Source organism: Fundulus heteroclitus, chromosome 10 (assembly GCF_011125445.2).
Source record: "Fundulus heteroclitus isolate FHET01 chromosome 10, MU-UCD_Fhet_4.1, whole genome shotgun sequence".
Lineage (NCBI taxonomy): Eukaryota > Metazoa > Chordata > Actinopteri > Cyprinodontiformes > Fundulidae > Fundulus > Fundulus heteroclitus.
This window is the reverse complement of record NC_046370.1, coordinates 25,459,004-25,483,131: the sequence shown is the minus strand read 5'-3', so window position 1 is coordinate 25,483,131 and position 24,128 is coordinate 25,459,004. Positions and strand designations below refer to the sequence as shown.

General features: G+C 40.1%; 1 protein-coding gene across 1 annotated transcript in view; it reads right to left on the bottom strand.

Moving 5' to 3' along the window:
- The window catches only part of jmjd1cb (jumonji domain containing 1Cb), a gene marked incomplete in the record, with an annotated part of 181,357 nt that extends 158,008 nt beyond the window's left edge, over positions 1-23,349 (bottom strand). Inside the window, 1 exon segment of the mRNA XM_036142383.1 lies at positions 22,912-23,349. Within this exon segment, the coding sequence (XP_035998276.1) occupies positions 22,912-23,067 (156 nt within the window).
- Between the last annotated feature and the right edge of the window lie 779 nt (positions 23,350-24,128).

Genomic DNA, 24,128 nt, shown 5'->3' with positions numbered 1-24,128 from the left:
CTAAAGTTATTTTTCCAATCATTAAAAGAAGTAACTGATAAGTTTTTTTTATCTATTTGTTTTATTTAGTTATTTTATTTTCATTCAACCGTTTCTTATTTTTGTATTCATATTTTTAATTATCATCATCATTCTTTTTTATATGTGTACACATGATTATTTTAACGTATTTCTATATTTATAATTGGATTATTTTATGCACATATTTTGTTCCTGCTTTGCACTGGTGGGAGCCAGTTCTGATGTGTCCTTGGATGCATGCACTACACCAAAAATAGTATTGGGATTTATTTCCCGGCTCCAAAAAATTTGATAATGCAATATTTTTATTAAACAAATAAGTCAGGTTTTCCGTAGGAAAGGGATGCATACATCATTTTAGGTCCAGAACTTAAAAAACGTTTTGCACTTTTGCCTTATTAAAAACTGGTCATCCAGTTTACAAATTGTTTAGCTAACTGGATGACAAACATTTTTTCTGTCTATTCTTAGGATTAAAAACAGGATTTGGGTCACTGTTTCTTTGAAAACACTTGCTGTATTTAGCTAATTTCATTAAATGAGTTAAAAGCAGATTTTTGGGCACCAAAGCCTTATTTTGAGTAAACATTGTTGAATACACGGGGTCCTATTTGCTATGAAATTCAATAGAATGCAAAAAGTGCGGTAATTAAAAGATAAATACTTTGAGTTGTACCTAACATTTTCAACTGCAAGAAGGTCTTACTTTGTCTGTGATAACTGTACTCTCATTAAAAATTAAAAATAATCCCTGCTGATCGGCCAAATCATTCTTGAATTGCAGTCGTGGGCAACACAAAATCAGCCCAGGGGCGGCAAATGGCCCTTAGGCCCCACTTTGGACACCCTTGTTCTAGATCAGGGGTTTTCAAATTCATTGAAGGTGAGCCTCCCTTTGGAATAGGTAAAGATAACCAAGACCAACCCCCCCCCCCCCCCCCCATACCCCCCACCCCACCCAACCACAAACCTACCCCAAACACGTCCCTCCAGTAAATGCATCTTTTGTTTTGTGTTCCTGGAATGCTGTGTTTCACAAACAACTGATAGCTCAATACATGTCCTTTTTATTGTATTTCTTTTAACAAAGTACATTCATGAAAAAGGCCTATTCATAAAATATCCATCCAAATATTTCCATCTTAGAGGCTACTTTTACTGAAACATCACAAACAGAGGGCCTACCTTTAAAATTGAACTGTCATTAGAGCAAATTCATAAACGATTGTTTTCAACAGCAGACAAACTGAACTAAACAGACGCCGATGTCAAACTGAACTCACGTAAACAGGAGACGTCAACTGAAATAATAGTAATAAAAAAAGATAACCTGAATTTAACAGACATCAACATATTCCATATTCCGATTTACTTTTTAGGCTAATTATACACAATTTAAACCTGTTGCTTTTAACAACCATGTTCTCAAGCATTCTCAATCCGAGGCGCTTGAATACACGTCTGTTGTCTGATGAATAGTTTGTTGCTTTTGTGGCGTCGAAAATTGATTCCTTCATTGTCACGAACAATACACCAGGTACATTGCGTTCCCTTTTGTGAGAGTCCTTTAAAGGCATACTATGCAACATTTTTCAGTTAATTAATGTGTTCCATACCGTTTTGGATGATTAAATGACTCATTTCAGGTCGAACAAAGGTTTTCCTCGGCCACCCTGGTGGTCTGTAGGGGAAATACCGTACTTGCAATTGCAGGAGCCCTCGGCCCGCACCCACAGGCTCAGAATTCTGGTGCATCGCAAGAGTCGGTCTTGCTTTACGGCGAGAACTGCTACACGCCCCCAGTGAAAGGCATGCTCGTTGCTAGCGCAGTGGCAATATTTGTGCAGTTATCATGGCGCAATCAGCGAGAAAACAGCAAAAGCCCATGTCAGAGCATGCAAGAAAGAGAAAAAGGGCTCTGGACAGAGAGAGGAGTCGTACACGGGTGAACATCGGGCAAGCTTTTTCCGAATGGCGAGAGCTAAAAGAAAAAGAAGGCTGCAAGGCTGACGCGGACCTCATGTTTCTGCTGATGCGATTGTAAGTAACATTGGAATGGTTTCTCTCTCTCCGTGTGCATGTTCATACTTTCACTGTGTTAGTCATTGTTTGTACTGCCGTTTATTCGACTTTTCGTTGCGTTCGCCTGTCTGCTAAGCTCAAAACAACCGCGCCTGGCTTGATGGAGAAACCAAGAGAACAGCTGAGCATCTTTACGACAGTGCACTTTTACTTTCGCCCTCTGGGGGGAGCCTCGCTGGAAAATCAACCCCGGTTGCATAGTATACCTTTAAGGCCTTTCTACAGGGGCACATTATATCCTACAGTAGTTTTGATGCAAAACAAAGAAAGGCAAAGTTGTCAGAACTCACAACTCAAATATTGCAGCTGGATGAGTTGTACACTGTCTCTCGCTAACCCGAAGTGTATAACGATACACCATCTTTACAGGCAAAATTTGAACACTTATTAGTTCAAGCTGAGGAGATGCTGTTGAAGTCACAGCATGCCCAATATGAATATGGTGATATGGCTAGTTAACTGCTTTCTCATTAGCTTTGTAGTGTCTCAGCAGCCCATGTTATTCCACAGATTTAAACCTCTAGTGGTGTTTCATCTGACTCCCAAATAATTAATAATCTGTTTTGAGACTTTTATTCAACACTTTATATTCCTAAATGTCCCTTTAGCCCTTCATCTTGGTTCTTTGATGGCCTTGTACTTTCAGTACTGGACCAAACACATGGCCTTAAGTCAGAGGACAATTGGAGAGGTTCTATGGGTTACTAAAAGTTTTAAGTAGAAAGTTAATTCTCAAATTGGCCCCAGCTTCTATTGAATATGTTTAACCACACCCCTAAATCTGGATCTCTCCCTGCAACTCTATTATAGGCTTCCATATCCTTAATCTTGAAGAAGGATAAAGATTCTTTGTCTTGTGGCTCTTGTTGCTCTTCTAAACGTAGAGAATAAACTTCTGGCCCTCCGTTTACAGACCGTTTTTGCCATCTGTGATCAGGAGATATGCCTTCTCTAATGTCAGACGTTTATTGAATGTGCTTTATAACCCCACAGACTCTGTTGAAGCTGAATTTGTGGTCAGTTTAGACGCTGAGAAGGCGTTTGACAGAGTGGAGTGGGGTTACCTTTTTAATGTGCTTGAACGATTTGGTTTTCATAAATTTGTTTAATGGAATAAATTCTTGTACACGTCCCCACTTGCCTTTGTCAAAACAAATTCCATTTACTCTAAGCATTTTCTTCTCTTTAGGGGAACCAGACAGGCTTGTCCTGTGTCCCCATTACTCTTTGCGATTGCTATAGAGCCACTGGCCATCTCTCTTAGATCAAATGCACGTATCACTGGAGTCACAAGACTGGGCATCGTACAAAGGGTTTCATTGTATGCTGATGATTTGCTTCTCTACATTTCTAAACCAGCTTCCTCAATTCCCAATCTACTGTCTTGATCAATTCCCAATCTACTTTCTTGAGATACGGCAACACGGTACGGTATCTCTGGCTACAAATTGAACCTGGGTAAAAGCGAACCTGGGTAAAAGCGAAATCTTTCCTCTAAATTCTGTGGCCCAAAATAACCCATTCTCTTCTCTTTCATTTTGGGCTGCTATTGATGGTTTTACATACTTAGGGGTTAACATTAAAAGTAAATTTTGCGACTTTTTTAGGTTTAACTTTGAGCCCCATGTGGATATGATTAGACAAGATCTAGAAAGAAAGGTCTTTGCTTCATTTCTTTGTTGCTGGGAGAATCGATACGATTAATATGAAAGTACTTCCAAAGTTCTCTTTTATTTTACAATGTTCCCCTGTTTTCATGCCTGTCTCCCTCTTTAAGAAATTTGATCAAATTATCACCAGCTTCATTTGGGATAATAAACCATCTAGAATCTGTAAGTCATATCTTCAGACACCAAAAAATGAAGGTGGAATGGCGTAAAATTTTATGTTCTACCACTGGGCATCTAATATCCATATTCTTACTTACTGGCTGAAGGCAAGTGACTTGGACGGCGCACAATCATCTATATCTGCTCTGATTTACTCTCCAAAATTGCTGTCAGGTGGTGACATTACTAACAACAAAACAGTAGGAGAGACTTTGAAGATACGATTCCAGTTTCAACGTTACTTTAAATACATGTTTTTCTTTACAATCTCCAATTTTTAAGAACCCTTTCTTTTGGCCCTCATTGACTAATGGTGCTTTCTCCCTCTGGTTTTCTCTTGGTATTAAATCCTTTAATGATCTTTATGTTGGGGATATCTTTGCATCTTTCAGTTATCTTTCTTCTAAATTTGACCTACTGAAGAGTCACTTTTTTCACCATTTACAAGTTCGAAACTATGTTAAGGATTAAACTTCTTTCCATCTAAACCTTCTGCCCATGACTTTGATAAACTTTTGTTGCCTCCCCCACCATCAAAGGGTATTACATCATGCTTGTATGAAAGAGTATGTTCTTTTCGTAAATCACCAATCCTAACCATTAAAGCAGCGTGGGAGGAGGACTTTGGTTTTGTGTTTCAAAATGACTTATAGGATAAAATTCTTAACAGAGTACATGGCTCCTCACTTTGTGCCAGGCATGGACTAATTTAGTGTAAGGTCTTACATCGCACTCACTGGACTAAGGCTTGGCTCCCTAGTGTGTATCCTAGTGCTAGTCCAGACTGTGACCGTTACCACCAAACGCCTGCCTCACTGATTCATATGTTCTGGTCATGCCCATCACTTCAGCAAAACTGGACCGAAGTTTTTACAAACGTCAAAAGTCGTCCAGCTGTCCGTCCAACCTAACATTAGTTAGCAGTGTTTGGAGTTCTACCTGACAGAGTTACTCTACCAAAACTTAAAACTGATCTTGTTTCATTCCTCACTTTGGTAGCGAGGCGTAGAATACTCTTGTGCTGGAAATCACCCTTACCCCAATCATTATAAATTGGGATTAAAGATGCTCTAAACTTCAGTAAACTCAATAAGATTAAATTTACCTTTTGACGGAGAAAAAAAAAAGTAAGATCTGGCAGCCATTTTTTATTATATCCAGTCAAAGCTGACCCGGAATATGCCCACTCAACTTTAATAATACGGTTTTTACAGCTACAAATATAATTTCAGTTATAAATTTATGCTTGACCTTTTTCCTGTTTTTTTTTTTTTTGTTTTTTAATAAAGCTCTACTTTATCGAACCTTATTGAGTACTTACTGGTCCACTTGCTTCTTTTAAATGTTTTTTGCACTATGAAGACCTCGTTTGCTTATTATTATGCTTATTATTATTTGTTTTTTGTTTTGGTACATTGCACATGAATAGTTAGGCCCCCAGATGGTAATTGTTGCTGTTCTTTTTCTTGATATCTCACCATGGAGGGTTAATTGAGAACTGCACTGTACTACTTGTGTTTGTTTTCATTTTGTTATGTAAAAATAAAACACATACATTATGTATATTTTGTATTATTGGTGTAAAAGCCCAATAAAAATAATTAAAAGAAAAAGAAAAGAGACTAGCAACAAATCAAACAACTTTTTTCTGTGTTGTTGGAGACTTGCGTAAAAACACCTTAAAACATCAATGGATCTGCACTTTACTGTTTTTAGCGAGCAGTGAGTGCTGCTGGGAGCCCTGCCCCTCCCACCTTCCAATCAATGAAGTCAGTGCTTCGTCCAGGCAGCCGTCTGCAGCCCGCCTGCCGAAGGAGACCCGTTCCAGTGTGTCTCCCCATTTCAAATGAATCACACATGTGCAAAGCTGCCACTGATCCAGCCATGGTCTACAAAGCGGAATGTTAATATAAACATTTTTCACTTAACCATAGTTGCACTAAAATAAATCTCTGCTTGAAGAGAGAGAGCGGTCTTTCCCCTGCGTTAAAATGCTCATGTCAGGCTGTGTCTGTAGTTTGTTTTGAGCTGATCACGTGCACAAAGCTTTCTTCTCATTATAGAAGCATTCTTCCTGGTAATATCACGACTTTACTCTCATATCATCACCGCTTTATTCCGGCAATATTATGATTTTCAAGATTCTTTATTGTTACCCTGTGTTACAGTGGTGAAATTCCTTTCAGGACATACTCCAGCTTAGAGTGCAGTACACCCAACAAACAACATACAATAAACACATGTACAACTTTTCTTTTTCTTTTTGATCTCCTAAATAAAACTGGTCTAAGTATGGCCCGATCCATGCACTTTTGATTTAGTAATGATATTTTTTGTGTTCTCTTTTTATTTGAAAAAGTATCGAAATACAAGTTGGTACCAAAATGTTGGTATCGTGACAACAATAATCCAATATGAGGAGCATCAATGTTTTTGTGCTGATATAACCATCATACTGTTCAGACAAGTCAGTCACTGCTAAGATGCTCCTAATCCTTGTCGTCAGATCATTTCCCTGTTAAAAGTTCTCCTGGCTTATGAATGACTCCAGTCTGACATACAGATGTCGCTTGTCTGGTTGTAGACGTGTAAACCATGAGCTTGCACCCCTAGTGAGGTAAGAGTCAACACAGTGTTTAGCAGTTTTCCTGATTAATCAAATTCTTCCAGAAAAGAAAGCAGCTGGTTGTTAATTAGCTTGGATAATGAACTCTGATAAATGATGCTTGTACTCGCTCTAAGTGCGGATGTACTGATGCTGTTCTCTGGTGCTTAAACAGTTAAGTTCTGTGCAGTGGGTGAACTCAAAGGAACTGGCGTTCACGTGGCTAAGCCACTGTTGCTATGGGAGAAAGGCCAGACAGACGAAAAAGAAACCCTTCTCTCTCTCCGTCTCGCTCGCATTCCCATTTTCTCTCTCTCATTCTCTCCTCCTCTCCCTCATTCCCCCCCAAGCCTGGCAGGAAACCCAAACGACTAATGAGAGTACGCAGCTCTTGAACTCTCTCAGCCTCCCTCTCTTCTTTTTTCAAACTGTGTGCACCCTTTCTTTCACTTCACCTCTCCAAAACATCACTCTCTCATCCTCCTATTGTGCTTCTCTCCATCCCTCTGTGTGTTCGTGTAATATCAAAATGCCAGTCGGTGAGTCATGCGGCAGCAGCACAAGGCCAGGAAGAATATGCCAGTACAAGTGAAATAAAAAGAAAAAGGAAAAGAAAAAAAAGCATCCAATTGCTGCCATTTTGTTTTTTGCCTCTGAAAAAAGGAGGGCTTTTTATATATCTATTTGTTTCAAATGTGAAATGTAATATGACATGTTTAAGGCTAAGAATAATCAAAATGAGATTCTGTCTAAATTAAAAGGAACATGAGTCCTCATTGAAAGACGCAGCATATATATAACAAAGTATTCAAAAAAGCAGATTAAAAAAAAAAGCTCTACACCTAATGGCGCCAGACACAACGGGTTCTATCATCGACTATGTGGATGTATATTCTAGAGATGTTGCAGTAGCAGAAGGAGACTAGTCTTGCAGATTAAGAGACAGAGGGGAAAACAACCTCTCCAAAATAAAAGCCTGTTCTTGTGACATTTAAACATAAGTTGATCCTTTTTACAAGTATTTGACTTTCACAACACAGTCTGATGTGTTTTGAGTAATATGTCTGACGGCTATAGTCTTTAACAAGCATGAAACAAACACCAATGTAGTATGTCAAGGTGCAACACCATATAACTTTCTACATGCTATATTGATGTATCTATGTACATAGAGAACATCAGTGACAGCTTGTAGTGTGTTGCCCTGTGTGCATGTCCCATTTCAGAGAAAATCATTTTAACCCCCGTTGGAGTGATTTTACAATAAAGGATGGAGTTTGGATTAGGGAAAGGGACAGGAGTACCTCAGGGGAGTAGATGTTATCAAAGGGTCTTCAGGCAAAATGCTTAACTTGACAATTCTATTTTAAAATAGCTGAGTGTGACCAGATATATAAAAGTTCCTAGTAAATGAAAAGCACCATCAACACTGTTCAGTTACCCAGATTAAATCACAGCTCAATCAATAACACCGATTTCTTCTTGTTGCTTCTAAAGAACAAGAAGTCCAGCTAACCGGTGTGTCCAGATCCAGTGGCTGCATCCTTTGAAGGCCATATCTGTAGGCCGATTACGTCCCAGCACGGCGACGAGGCCTGTCCGAATTCACAAATCCTTCAAAGACTCCTTCAAATGCAGGCCATAAATGTGTCCTTCTTTTCCCTGATTTAAAGGATGGGCCCGGTGTATCCTTCATGGCTAATCCTATCCCATGATTCATTGCTGGTTGAAGAGGATAGTTTAACCGGAAACAACTATGGAGAGAGAAAAGCTGTAAAAGTTGTACATTAGGCTTTTTGTGACATAGAAGTAACGTTTTAATGGTTTTCTGGGCAAGAATTTAGCGAAGTAAACCTAAATATCTGCTTGGTGTGTTGACATGTCACCTAATTTTAAAAGTCCAGACACAATGTTTTCAAACTCCCGCTGGCTTTCCACAATGAGTTACAAGTAGGAGTATTTCAGTCAGATGACATCTAATATTAATATTTGGTTATGTTTAGGGCCGCAACAACAAATCAATATAATCAATAATTAAAAACCTTGCCAAGAAATTTCATTATTGATTAGTTGTGTTGCGTGATTAGTGCGCCACTTGCCATGTTGTGGAGCCGTTCACTTCACCTGCAGAGAGTTGTCAATGTTGCCTGACTACAGAGCAAGTTGAGCGAAGCAAGGTGGAGACAGAGAGAAGGCGGCACTTTCGAAGGAAATTATAATAGACGAGGGTGGAGGGAGCTCAACAGCAGGGTAAGTCATTACAATATGTTGCGTTCGTTGAGCGTCAAAGGGAAAAACTGCCAACAACACTTCGCTTTGCTTGAGTCCTGTGTGACACCCCGAAACACGACCTCACGTTTGTCTTTCCGATGGCTCGCCCGATGCAGCTGTTTGCTTGTTAGCTGGTTAATGGCAATAGTTATGTTTACATACGCAAAATTCCATGATCGGATCCAAATATTCGGATTAAAAAGTATTCCAAATGTACCGTTCATATGGGATCAAAATCATATGATCTGATCATTACGCGCGTATACTGGCACCAAGCTTTATTCAAAGTAGAAACTCTCTGACTTTTGCAGAGTTGTTAAATTTCCCTAAAACTGTTTTTAAAAGTTTTGTACTTCTTCCCATGCAGAATAAAAACAACAACAAACATGGAGGTGTGTTAGTTCTGAGCACATAAAATGGACCCGCATCATGTTGTGAGAGTGGTTGAGATGTTGTTGCTTTCCATAAGATTACACTAGTGATGAGAGAATTTTCATTTCTGAAAATGCTGCAGCCACATCCTCCACATGTACACAGTAAGTTCATGAGTTAATCGAAACAAGTGTTAGACGGATGCTGATCAGATTATAGATCGACTTAAATCAGCCCTCTCAGTCAGAGTATACTTTCATTCTGAGTCATTGATCGTAATAGTTTTATTTTGCTTTGTACAGGAGCGAGGAGCAGGACTCTAACTTTTTTAAGAATCATGAGTCTTTTGTTATTGCTATTGTTATGTAACAATGATATGAGACTCAGAATGATAAGAAGCAGACCCAAATAAAAAACATCAAGATAAAGTAAAAATAAGCATCCTTAGAGGACACCCTCAAAAATGTAAAACCCTCAGAAAAACAAACAAACAAACATCAAACACCCTTTTTGATTCTTCAAAGAAAAATTAGAAACACTTATAGAAAATATAAACATCCTTGGAAGAAAATTATGTATAAGGAAATGTAGCTTGTAGTTTTTACAAGAAGCGCAGCTTGTTCTGACAGAGTCTATGAAATGGGCTGGTGGTTTATTTGTCAGTAGTGGTGTTTTTGCTCTGGCTGCATTGTGTCCAGTTTCTCTCCTAGGTGCACGAGCACAAAGGTGAGGTGCACCAAACCGCATTTGACACCGCAGCTTTACAGCTTCACTTTTATTGTGTTAAAACGCCGCTCATATAGACAACATTGACTGTTAAATGATTGACTTATATTGTGGTCAACATAAAGTTCTTTATTTGAAGCAAAATAATTTATTATTTAATATTATTGTAACAGAACATCTATGTAGCAGTTTAAATGTTCTATTTGGAAAAATAGATGTGAAAATTTAAAAAAGTTTTGTTTGGTCTGATTCATCGGTTAAATGGAAAAAAATAGAACCGTAGAAGAAGACAAATTTGTTTACATATGTAAATCTAGCATAGCTAAAGGCAGTATGATCAAGAATACAGTCATATTAGATAAATTACAATACGTGTTTCCTATACTAATCTGGTTTATTGAATAGTGTTTTCTATGAGATCCTATTTTTCTGAGAAACTGAGGGAAGACAACTGGATGTGCTACACCTTGAGAAAGACACAAAGCCTGACACTGTCCACCAATGAGCAGCATCAGTTGGTGGGGCTACGATGCCCGGTGACGACTGAGTATCTTTCTCTCTCAGCAGTAAAACCATTTAGCACTGCTTGTTTCTGTGAGTGCTGCTACTTGGCTCAGGTTCAGCTGACAACACAGAACCAGACCGGGCACTGATCTCAGGCTTCCACTGTAACTCCAGATCAGGAGCAGAAACAAGCGCTGTTCTCCAGATAATTCTTCCACCCTTAAGTCTATGATGTTGTTCCTCCTAATGTTAAACTTGGTGCTGCTCCAGTTTCTTCAAAGCCCAATATTTTCCAGTATTTAGCTACAGATAAATAATCAAAAGAAAACCTGAACTTGGATGCATTTGAATTGCACTTTGTTCGTTATTTTGTCTGTGGATAAAATCTGCTACTAAAGAAACAGATGCTTTTCAAAAAAATTTTTTACTAAAGTGCATTGTTGGTTATAAATTCACAGAGGATTCTCAGCTAAAGGGTCTATAAAAAAATAAATAAATAAATAAAAACACCTCTCAGCAGACGCACTTATTTCACATACTTTGCATGAAAATAGCAAGTCTTTTCAACAATGACTTGCTGATTGTTATGTCAGCCTTATAATTAATGCTTGAAATAGTGGCTCAATTCAAAAAAATCCTTGAGGTGGGTCAGTAGAGGTATTTGGACGCATTTACTTCACTTGACATCTTGAAATTTCTGAAAATTATACCATAGGTCACATCACAGTGTTTGTTCAACAATGTGCTTCCCTGCAGATTAGATTTGTCGTTATAAGTAACATTCAAATGTAAACGTCCACTACTCTTGATTCAGTTGGTAATCATGGCGGTTGTCGAGTGCAACAGTTTATTGCATCCCCAGGGTTATTTGGGAAGCCTGCAAGCCTACAGAAGACTTTATGGCTGTTGTAGATGGCAATGTGTCATGAGCTTTTAGTGCAGCGTCTGTCTGTGTGTGGATCTGTGCCTCTGGGAGCGGTGGGGGAGGGGTAAATCCAGCCAGCCCATCCTGGCTTCAGATTTCACTCCGTTTCCTTAGGCACCAAAAAACAAATCACTAACACTCTGTCTTACCCAAATACCACACAACCTAACTGTCACATGCAAAAACTGAAGTTTGAACAAATAATCTTACAAACTGCATGCATTTCCCTGAGGGGAAATAAGGTAAATCTTTACATATGAGATGTGTCCATGTTGCTTTTCAGCTAACGAGATATGCTGATCTACATTAAAACCACGGCACTCAGGACACATGCACACCACACCAGTGGTTTTCACAGAGGTATCTGGACCTTTTATTTTGCCCTTCTATAAAAAGCTGGAGTTAGACGCCCAGCTACTTGTCACCGTTACACCTGTGAGCTGCCAGATGAGATAGTCACAGCTCTGTACTTGATCTTTTTTTACATTTGCAAATTCAAAAAAATTATGATAAAACAAAAATCATACAGGACTTAAGCATGCTAGGGAGCGACCTTAAAGCGACAGTAACCCTGTAGGACAGAAGATTCCAGGACTGAATGACTTGTTGCAGCCTCTGACAGACGAACCACTCCAGGAATACATGGAATAAATAGTCAAAGTTACGGGTGTCAAAGCTCTTATTTTGGAGTCAGACAGGAAACAGAGGGACAAAACGATGAAGAGAAGGAGACTGTGGTAGAAGCTCTCATGGATGGGCAATAGAAGTCAGGAATTCAAACAACTACTGCAGGATTCTCTGGTCCCTTCAGAGTGACATTTCCCCAAAACACATCATGTGTATGACACTCTACATCAGGGGTCTTCAACCACAGGATCCACTGTCCTGCTTCTTCTAGTTGTGTCTCTGCCCCAAAACATCCGAATCAAATGACTGCATCGCCTCCTCAGCTGCCATCAACAGGCCTGTTAACCACCCATTTATTTAGGTGGGGTGTGGATGCAGGCAAACATTTACAACATGCAGGACAGTAGATCCAGAGGACCAGGGTTGGAGGCCCCTGCAGTATGGACCACCCTGAGATGTGGTCCCAGAACTGCAGCTTGATCTTTGAAAGGTCACAGGGGATGCTGGACATTCAGCATGAAATGCATGCCAGACGTTTGTCTCAAATACAGTCACAATACAGTTTGGTTTGCTACAGTCCTTTAACACATCCCACTGGCCTGGTTTGAGTGAGCCTTAGCAGTCAAGGCGATATTTAACGTCCATGTGTATGGTTTAGATCTGCGCAGCCGGCTGACCGGAGCTCATTCTCCCTCCAGAAACCACATACACCATCCAGCCTATCAGCGAGCAGTGGATGCCTCACCCCAGAATAAACGGTTTCTTCAGATAAACTGTGTAAACTGGGGCTAAGGGTGGTACTTAAATGTTACTGTGGAATCTTTTACATTTTCATGTTAACTTGTTTAGCCACACAAAATATTCACACTTTGGGTACAATTTCACTAAGAGGTGCACTCCCTTTTTTGCCAGTAGTTTAGACATGAATGGCTGTGTGCCGAGTTATCTGGAGGGGACAAATTTACACTGTTATGCCGTGCGCTGACTACTTTGTATCAAAGTGTCATATCTTCAGAGTTGTCCAATGAAAACATCGTATAAAATATGGCCAAAAATGAGAAGGGTGTACTCACTTTTGTCAGATACTGTATCCTTGTTCAATACGCTTCCTTGTGTTGAAGCACTGTAGCAAGATGATATTCTTTGCTGATGTCCTGTCCAGTCACTACAAAGTTTCTACACAGCTCTATTTAATGTTACAGGTAAATTCAGCTCTGTGTCCACATGGATCAATACTGTCCAAACTTAACCGCCCACCCATACCACCAGGCTAAGCATTGTCTGTTTATTAAATGCGTTGATGTTTGAGAGCGACATAAAATGGCGAGTAAAGTTCCCCGTCTGGGAGAAAACCTCCTGGTCCAAATAGCTAATAGGGTAACTGTTATTAGCTCGACACACACCACTTTGTGTGCACCTTCTTCCAGCCGCATGATGCATTGCTCCGCCAACCCCCCCCCAAACATCCCGTCCTCCCGTTTTCTCTCGCACATTTATACTTTAAAATAATAGCACTTCCTGAGCCTGGCTTATTGTTTGGGCTCAGCTTTATTATGAATAACATTGGTATTACATACAGCCCTGCGTGGATGTCTGTGGAAGCTTCTTCCCCAGTCACAGCCAGTCATTTTCTGCTGATTAGCCACACACAGATGAATCTCAGGCCACAGCAAAGCTACTGTACACACACACACACACACATGCAGTGTGCTAATGTGAAACAAAGGCCAAATGACCTGGTGGCCTTGCTCTTTCCATTCATTGTTGATCTGGATGAGTGAGGCAGTTTTCTGCCACATGTCTGAATGCTGAGCTCTGCTGAGGAAGAGCTTTCAGCAAAGACAGAAAACGCACCAAGAACCTTCAATGAATCATCAAACTGAATAGTGGATATGAAATCTGCAGCACTGTTGGAGACAATAATGAAGTGGAAATTACCCATTTAGAAATACTATAGTTCACTTTCATTCTGTGAAGGCTGGCGTTGTTTTTACATTTGGGACTGAAAGAAAAAGGTACATTTGACAAATTACCGGCCTCTGAGTGTTTCTCACAAGTTGGTGTCCGTTTGTTGCAACACATCATGCTGCCACATATACCTGCACTATTCATTTAATCTTCTCTGTACATATTAAATGTTGTTTTGGTTTGCCACTACATTCCTGACAAATGACAAACACCATCATATTCAATAAATTAGACTATTATTGAAAAGTCCATGTATTTCAGTATATTAAGAAAGAAACTATATAGATTAACAGAGGCTACTAATGTTTTAACGCCTTTATTTCTGTTATGATCTTTTTTCCACCTCCAGCTAATAGAAACACAGCATTTAAGATTAGAATTTTGCATCAGAGCAATAAAGAGAAACATTATTCATACTGAAATGGAGGCTTCATGAAAAGTATGTTTAATACTGGCTTTAAGGTTGTTGTTTTTTTTTTTTTGAAAAGGTTCTTTTAACCTTCGGAAGAATTGATGGATGGATGGTTCTTTTAACCTGACAAACAAGCCTCTTAAAAATGCATATTCTAATGTATTGCATATGACTGTAATTAATGTTTCTTCTTATGTTTTTACTTAGAGCCTTGCAAATAAATTTCATTCGAATGTACATTAGTGCAGAAGAATGAATTTTTTGAAATTTCTTTTTAAAACAATATTTCAACCTGAATATTGTAAGTCGTAAATAACACAGATAAACACAATTAGTTGTTGAATATTACTTTTTTTAAATAGCCAGTGCAGAAAGCAACTATCTTGTAACTTTTATATGAATCTCTTCTCCAATTCACCCGAATCAAAGGAATGATCATTACCAGGCCTCTGCAGAGCAGAAAGTCATGCTGATGAGGGAATTCAGCCATGTTCTGTTTTACATCTTACCAACCAAAAGTTGCGTTGCAGCTTTTCTGGGACACAATAAAGCTGTGAGCTTTAAACATCACAGCCTGCTGTTAAATGTTTTGATGGAACCTGTCAACTAAAGTTCTCGAGATGTCTTCAGTTTGGAATTATTGAAACGCAATTCAATCGGCATTTGTAATCTTAGCATTTCAGGTATTTCTTGAGGCGTTAGTAACAGATCTCCATAGTTGAAAGGGTTCTCCCACCTGACCCAGAAAAGGGGTAAGGTGAAGCAGGGTTCTCACCAGCGCCTTTCAGTGTAACGGGACATCAGTGATAGTTGATAGTTTCAGCAGGGTTTCCCACACTGACCCAGTCACATCTGTCCAAATTGTTGCACTTCTTCCAGCAGCAGAGCACAGACACTCCTGTCTCCTCCCTGCAACTACACACCTGACCCCAATACTGAGCTGCTGCTGGAAGTTTTAAACTCTACCAACATGTAGAAAACAGCCAGAAGACAACATGTGAACCTCTTTGTAGACAAGATAAACACAAAAGTGTTGTTTAGACAAACCTTTCCAGGCATACAGCCAAGAAAAACTGAAGAATGAATTGTGCTACATGCTAAGCTAACAGAATGACACGGATATTTGACAGCAAGATATAAAGGTCAGTAAAGCTCCTGGATTTGCGACAGTGAAGTTGTAAACCTCCTGGACAGCATAAGATCATGCTAGCCTGACCATTTTTTTAGCTTGAACATTCTGTCGGTAAGCTAGCTCGTCACGCTGCACCAGGCAACGTTCCGCTGCCTGAATACATGCTGAAGCAGCCGAAGCACAAACCAGTCCCCCTTCACATTGCTACCAGAGCTGGATGAGAATGGTTCACCATCAACTTCAGGTCTGCTCTGATGTGACTGCTGTTTGTTTTACTACAGGGAACTGGAGTTCAATGGGTTGCCAGATTTCACGGCTATCCCCCACACCACACAGGATAGAATCCTCAGAGCCTTTTGCACCAATCTGGCTTGGTTATTTACCGCTTTTATCAGAGCAACAGCACCATGGTAAAAGGAGTAGAGTGTAGTTTTATTCTGGATCATTCAAAATCATAAAAGCAGTCAACATGACACTTCAACTACGATAAAATCAGATAAGCATCAGAATAGATAGCAGACAGCCTCAGTTTGTCACAGGAGTTGAAGGTCTATACCCTAGCGTGCCCACAGCCAATGGTTTTTCCCTGAATCCATAAACGCTGCTTTTGTCTCTTAATATCTTGAGGTGGTTGTATAAATCAGCTCTAAAGATTGTGTTTAACTCCTGCTTTCCAGATGCTGATGTGAAGCGAGATCAGATGATGAAGATTCTAAAGTGGTCACAAGTGCTGCTGGTTGCTTTAAACAGCATTAATAAACTACAGTGGTGATATTACAGAAGTAGTTTGCAGGAATAATGGGACAAATATTATTAGTGTGGTTAAATGATCTCCATGCACTACGATCCTTCACAAAAACAGCTAATAAAAGAGGAAGATCAAATATTAACTGGATACAAACTTTAGAATTACATATAGCTGACTTGGTTCTCAGGTGGGGGGAAAAGCAAAGCAGATCTTTTACAAAACCGGTTAAAACTGGCTCTAGCACCAGCCCTGGTAAAGAACTAGAACCTTTTTAGTGAAAAAACCCTAATTCATCAAAAACTGCTGTTACTGCATATTAGGTATGGATGTCGCACTGCAGAGCATAAATGTAAGCAATTAAAGAGAAGGGTTCTGTGTCAGGCTCAAACGTTTGTAGCCACTGGGATTAATGTCAGTCATTTCAATTAGCCACAAAGTTGATTAGCCACAATCAGACACCAGCTTTGGTTCAACATGAAACCTCCATGGTTTAAACCAGCAGTTCCCAAAGTTTTATAACCGCGCACCCCCTTCTGTCTCCCAACCGAGTTGACACACCCCCAATCTTCAAAAATAATAAAATGCAACAAGCTTTTTTATAGCCTTATTAAAAGGTGGCGTGTCAAATGACCAGAACACACGTAACAACAAAAAAGAAAGAAAGAAAGAAAATTGCAGTTACAATAACACAACCATCATAACAAAGGTTATTGAAATAAAATTAGAACATAATTTGAATTAATTTGCAATAAAGTTACACACAATAGGATACACACTGAGGATATTCAGGTGGATTCTCGGACTACACTGTTATAACCTAGCTGTGTGTGTTCTGACTTTATTTCTTTAATGTAGTAGCTTGTAAATGTGTGTGTGTGTGTGTGTGTGTGTGTGTGTGTGTGTGTGTGTGTGTGTGTGTGTGTGTGTGTGTGTGTGTGTGTGTGTGAGTGAGTGAGTGACTGAGAATGTAGAGTGCCAGCCTCAATAAAGCTATTGTCAGAGAAATAAAAAGTTATTTCCTGATTGTTTCACAGTTTCCTGAATATGCGCTAAAACTGCATCTTTAAAATGAACTGCACCTGTCTGAATCACAATGAAAAGTATTACTGTGCGTGAACATAGTCAAGAAACCCCGTCTACCACCAATTTTCCCAGCAGCAGCAGCAGCAGTGTGGGAATGACATGTGCATCAGTGCTTGAAGCAGTTCTGTCACAGCACCATGGGCAGTGTTTGTGTGAGTAGGAGATGTGCGATCGATACAGAGACCGTGTTACTCATTTTAATCTTGTAAATAAAACTTTTAGTCGAAATTAAATTTTCTCTATACTGACGTAAACGACGTGAAGTGAGACGAGAGTCCCGCTCATTTTTTTCTCCCAGATCCGTTGCAATTCTCCCGTCTGTTTCCTCTGATTCCTCTCTCTCTCTTGGGTCCTCTCCTCCTTCATCACTAACTTTGACCTAAGATGTCTGACCTGCATGACAGTTTCCCTGGTTTCAGCCAATTGAGCATATTAGCCAGAATGAATGAAGAAGAGGCCAGAAGCTAGGTGCGCATATACAGCACATTGCATACAAGAAGATAACTTCTTCTATATTTCATCTTAAAATGAAGCGTAGAAGAAGATTTCTTCTAAATAAATACATTTTCATGTGAATACATTTTATTTATTTATTAAATTTACAGTTTTTGATTTTAATTTTTACAAAGGAAATGTTTATTTATACGTCTTTATGGTGTGGGGAAAAAAACTGTCAGACCACCATTACATTTTTCATCTTGCATACCCCCAGGCACACCACACTTTGGGAATCCCTGGTTTAAACTAAACTCAAACTTAATTTAAGTTTAAGATGGAGAAATCTGGGGATAGATTCTGATGCCAGAGGTTCCTTAGGTTGGAAAACCCCAGTTCCCTGATGTCAGTGAGCAGAAGATCTCACAATCTCCCCTGGTTACTGGCCCAATCTGTGCCAACTTATATACAACTACTCGTATTTATAGAAATTATTAGAAAATAATTTTCATTAAGGCCCTATTCCACTGAGAAGAAAGATATAATGAATATATTACAGAGGTTGCATTCACATACTAGAAAACATAGTACTAAACTACTCATACATTTTAGTTCTTTCTCCTTCCATAAAGACAATTATCCCACATTCAGTTTGTTTTTCTAATTCAGCTCCTAACTGGGCGGATTTTGCTGCCTCTGCCTAAACAAGAAAAGTATGGAACAACCTAGTTTGTGGATATTTTAGTTACATTTTATAGAAACTAAGACAAATAAGAGAACATTCAACTATAACCAATATACTTGTGCTCCAACTTAAAAAATAACTAGTAGGGAAAGTAAGTAAAACCAGTTATCCAGCTGATCATTATGCTGTTAATTACGTTCAACAAACCTCCGTATTTTTGGGAAGACGCACTGGATTATAAGGCGCTTTACATATTCTTCCCAAGTGTGTAATATCACTCCGCCCCTCAGGCAGGGTGACCAGATGTCCCTGATTTCAGGGGACAGATCCCGTTTTGGATGACTTGTCCCCTGCAAAATCTGTCCCCAATTTCAGTGTATCATGGAGTAAAAACGTTTAGCACAACAAGAGGTATTTACCCAGTCCTGCCGCTGTTCCAACGTAGTAGAGCTTTACCAAACGCACCTTCCCTGCCCTGTCGGTGTTGCAGTTCAGACAAAACAAACCAACCCCCAGGCAGAGAGTCTGTACTTAACAAAAATCAGAGACGTCCCCAGTTTACATTAGAGAAATAAAATCTGGTCACCTTAAGGAGGAAATACACTGGCCGCGTAACGTAAGCAGCGCGGGTTACAGGCGTGTTTTTAAAAGCGCAAATTTACACCAGACGCTGCAAAGTATGCAGCTACATGAACTTACTAGGTTTATTGTTATTAGCATGTACTCCGGACGCAGAGTTTCGACATTACAGTCAGTCAGGCAGTCTTGTAGACAGCTCAGGGCTTCGATCAGGGACTGACACAGTGTACTGTAATGCGCCGAATATCCATTGAGGGGAGCGGCTTCGTTGGTAACCAAAGTCGTACAGACCTGCTCCTCTAATGCTGCGTTTAAACCGAACGCTGTTCAAGCGTCAGTGGCATCTGGTTTACATGCAAATTCTATGGAGGACACACATCTGTTGGTAGCATGATGAGATGTCTGGGTTTGGAGATTTTTTCATTAGCATCAGCATCAAACATTTTTTGTTAGCTTCCAATATAAAAGAACTGATCAGTATTCGCCACATCTCCTGACGCTGAAGCAGCATCTCTCTCCGTTTAATGTTGATTACGTTTTTCTCTCAGTGACCCACATATCTCTGTTACAAAGATAAACATGGCATCAACACTGCTGCAGAAGTATAGTCATTTTATCGTCATTTAAAAATGAAGTGGAAAGAGTAACTACAGCGAAGTGAAACTGCAAACAGTGCAGTGGACCCATGAATAGCGCAAAGTGAAATTTTGCTCGAGTTCAACAATGTGAACTTTTCTGTCAATTCGCATTAAGAGTCCTCCTCGTCTATTTATTTAAGCGTGAATTTTTTTCTTATACATGTTGCATAGTTGGACAGTTCAATGATGATTATTTACTGACCAAAGACAGATGGAAAGGCGCTCTGCAGCGGGACTAGAGTGTCTGTAGTTTGTGTCCCAGAGGGTGATCTGTCCCCCGCAGGGCAGCAGGTCCTCACACTGAGTCCTGGACAGACGGAAGTATCGCTGGAAACGGCCGTCATTAAGATGCAGTTCCAGGTGGTGGCACTCGCGGAACCAGGTGCGTCTCTGGTGGACCCAGGGACGGATGCTGACGCCGGTTTACAGCTTTCCACATTACAGACAGCACCGTGACTCCCTCAGTAAAACCCATGTCCGCCATGGTGAGCTGAACATACAGGAGGCACTGCCAAGCAGATGCATGCTCATCGTACTTGATGATGCGGTGAAGCGAGCTGGGCAGAAATTTGCGCCGTTGTCCGCGGGTTGTCAGCGCAAATTGTTTGTGAGAGAGGCAAAATGTCAAGCAATCAACAGCAGGTGATCAACGTAAAAAATTTGCCTCGGCCGCGTTTGCTCTTCAAAACTAGTGAACTGAATATATGGACTTTATTAAGAAATCGATTTTCCAATTATGATTAGATTCTCATATTAATTCCTAAAAAACAATTAATACAACCAAAAAATAATAATTTTCACCGTGGAGTCGGCAGACGACTGCGTACACGGTGTCACACTATAAACTCCTCAGCAGCAAGAAGTCTTCACCGTTTCATATGTAACACCAAGCTTGATACACTGAGCTGCTCCAAGAAGGCGGTCTCCTGTACATGCGCCATCCCAGTCCCTCTCTCTGTACGCACTGACCGATGTGCGGTGGGAGCCTGCTGGAAAAGAAGCCGTTCTACGCTCAACTAGCTAAGCTAATCAAACATTTTACCATCGCTTCCCTGCTTTGTCCCACTGGGACGCTTCTTCTGCTCTGAGGTCTCAGCAGGACAAAAACAAAACAGAGCACCGAGCTCCACCTAGTGGTCGGAGGCATGGACACAACATACGTCAAAGCAGCCTTCACACTCCAGTAGGAGAATTTCGAATGTCATATTTTTAAATTATTTATTTTCCCCTTTGGTTTAATAAAGTATTTTTTAATTTAATTGAATAAAAATAGCAACTGTAGATAACTCTGGTGTCCTCGATATCCCGCCTTACTAAATATTTAACAGGTGTCCAAATCCTGTTCTTGGGTAGTACTGAAAGCATTAAAAGAGATGTGTAGTAGTGAGACAAGGCACAAGAGATAAAAGAGTCTTTATTCAGGTATGTTATAGAACTGAACTCGATTGATAGGAAAGCCTGTTCAATACACCAATTTTTGACAATCTGATGTTAGATAGTTGACAAAGCCCTGAAAGCTTGAATTCACGCATTTCTTGTAATCAAATGTTTAATTTTTGTCCCCGTATTCACTCAGTCTTTTAAACCTCTGGCTGATCAGATTGAACACTACAACATGGATTAAGCCAGAGTACTATTTCTGCCTAAACCCAAGATACCAGGAAACATGTTGGATCACTTAGCATATTTCAATCCTGCTTGTGGAATTATCACTGTGAGGAGTGTTTAGCAATGCAACATTACTTAAATCATAAAGTTACGCTACTCCCTATGATACACGTAAAATAGGAAATATATGATCAGAATTTTAAATAAAGCTCTGAGACTGTTGCTCTAAAAATCTGTTTAGAACCATTTCATTAGGAAAACTGCAGAAGTAAACGATAATGAAAAAGCCGAACTTCAACAATATGTACCTTGGTCTGGTTTTAAGCTTTAATGTACACTGGTGAACACACAAGAAATGGACTATAGTTGATGTTTTACCCATTACGTCAGACACAAAGAATAACTCTGGCACAAAGGTCTGTCAGTAACAGTTGATTTCTGTGGAATATATGATGAGTGACTGTCCTCAATCAACAAAACATGCACACAAAGACAATATGGGAAATGATCAAATGAGATCTGTGCTAGGCTCTGCCCAGTTATCTGCACAGGCAGACAGAAGGTGTCTGGGAACAAAAGAAAACTGAGCATAGGCATACTGTACAGTGTGTACTGTGGGGAAAAAATCCTGTGGCCCTAGCCAGGGGCTTGTCAAGGCATACATTCTCCTTGTTTGCTTGATTTTCCATCTTTGCCACCAGTTATGAAAAATTATTCTGGTAACAAATAAATCGGAGGGTTAAAAAAAAAAAAAAAAAAAAATTCCGGCTGCTACTCAGTGCCATATATTTTGACAGCATATTCTCTTTAAAATCTGAACAATATATAAAGACAAATTGGCTATTGTTTCAGCAACAGCAAGCATATATATATATATATATATATATATATATATATATATATATATATATACACACACACACAAGGAACATTCATGGGGCCATTTCCGACACTATGGTCTTATTCTCAGTCACAACAGAAGGCAAAAATTAACAAATAGACAAATAAATTAGTAACACTGTGTAACCAAGAGCTAATAAGGATTAGTTCAACCCTAAGTCTGTAAAACGAGAGAAACAGTGAAATTCTAAGCTCACCACCGTCAGCTGATTTGCAGTGTGTACTGCAGAATAAAACATTTAGCTGCTGGGGAGTAAAATTCCTCCACATGTTTAAACAAATGCCGCCCAAGAAGAGCTGCCAGCTGTTCGCCTGCACTAATTCATTATACACCTTCCATCTGATAGCCCGCTGCGGGTTGAGGAGTCCTTGCATGGACCGAGTACGGGAACACACAGCTTTGATTTGGCCACAGAACATGTTGCTGGGCTGGAAAAGTCAGAGGGACTTCCATGTAAATATGCAGGGAACTGTCTGTCCGCAGCTAGCTGTGTGCTTTCCATAACCCCCCGCTGGCAGTCTGACTGGCTTCTAGTGTAGTCACAGTAACAGTCAAATCTACACACACAGCAGAGAAAATACTCACACAACAGGAGAGTAGAGTCGAGCTCTAGCATTTATAGTGACAGAGCAAGGGAAAGATAGTCCAGCCTGGCAATCCTACAAGAGGAGCTCGCTGGCTAGCCAACAACCACAGATTTTCCCATTTGTTTTTCATGTAATCCAACACAGAGAGGGAGAAAAATCCCCACATTCCTTACCGTCAGATCGGAATTGGCGCTGTCACGGTTGCTGACGGCTCGTATCACCCCAGACCTCCATGGCAACCGACCAATATCGCCTATTTCGGGTGGCTCGTCCCCGCTGACACACAGGAACCGCTTACCGACCAGCTCCAGCCGAGCCTCGGCTGCCATGGCCTTTTGCTGGTCGAAACCCCCTCGGAAAACTTCCCAACAAGGACGACCTCACAGACGAGTCATTTATGGCATTAAAGTGGCTACTAAGAATCCAACGGTATAAAGGAAATACAAGAAAAAAGTTAATCGCTAGTAAAAGCTTAAAACCCGACCCCGGGGATTTAAATGAATAGCAATCTCCACCCGCTCAAACGTCGGTCTCTTCTCTTTGAGGGTGAAAAAAAAACAGTGGAACACTGAACCGCACCAAATCCTGACTCCTCCGCTGCATCCCGAAGCATTCACAGACCGCATATTGTATCCCTCCGCCAACCCAGGCTCCCGTCACTCCGGAGCTATTTTTGCAAAGGCACAACGACAAATGTTCGTTGTTGTGCCAGAGCCAAGGCAAGATCACTACCAGCGTCCAATGGAAGGAGAATTTGCTCTATAGACAGGGCTGTCGCTGTCGGTCATTAATCCTTTATTATTCATATAGGCTAAACAAGAACAACGACTGTTATGTGGGCTAAAATAAGGCTTGGAAAAAATTATTGTGAATAACTGGGTCATGTCTGTTTTGTAGTAAAATAATACAATTTCAAACTCTGTCACAGCTCTTGTGGCTACAGTATTTTACTTAAAATTTGAAATGAATTAAAACAGGAATTTGTATCAAGTTAACAGTATCTTACCCAAATTAGTATATTTTAAGTATAGCTGATTTTTAGTTAATCTATACGTCTCTGATCTGAACTTTCAACCGAGATTACTCTCCATCAACAGTGGACACATATCTACGTATACCATACATGTCACAGTGTATTTTATTCATATAAGACATTTAAAAACAACAAAGTTAACCAAAGCACTTTGCATGTTTAAAAGGGATTAGAGAAATGACCAATAAAATAAAGTATCGTCAACTAATTAAGTAAAATTAAAAGAAAACGAAAAACAGCAATCAGGGCTGGCACTTCTGCTCTCCCAGAAAATGGGGGTGTGGGGTTTTGGCATGGAGCGGTGGGTTGGACAGTGTGTGGCCCCGGTGTGGGGGCCACCCGCATCCACCCTTTGTG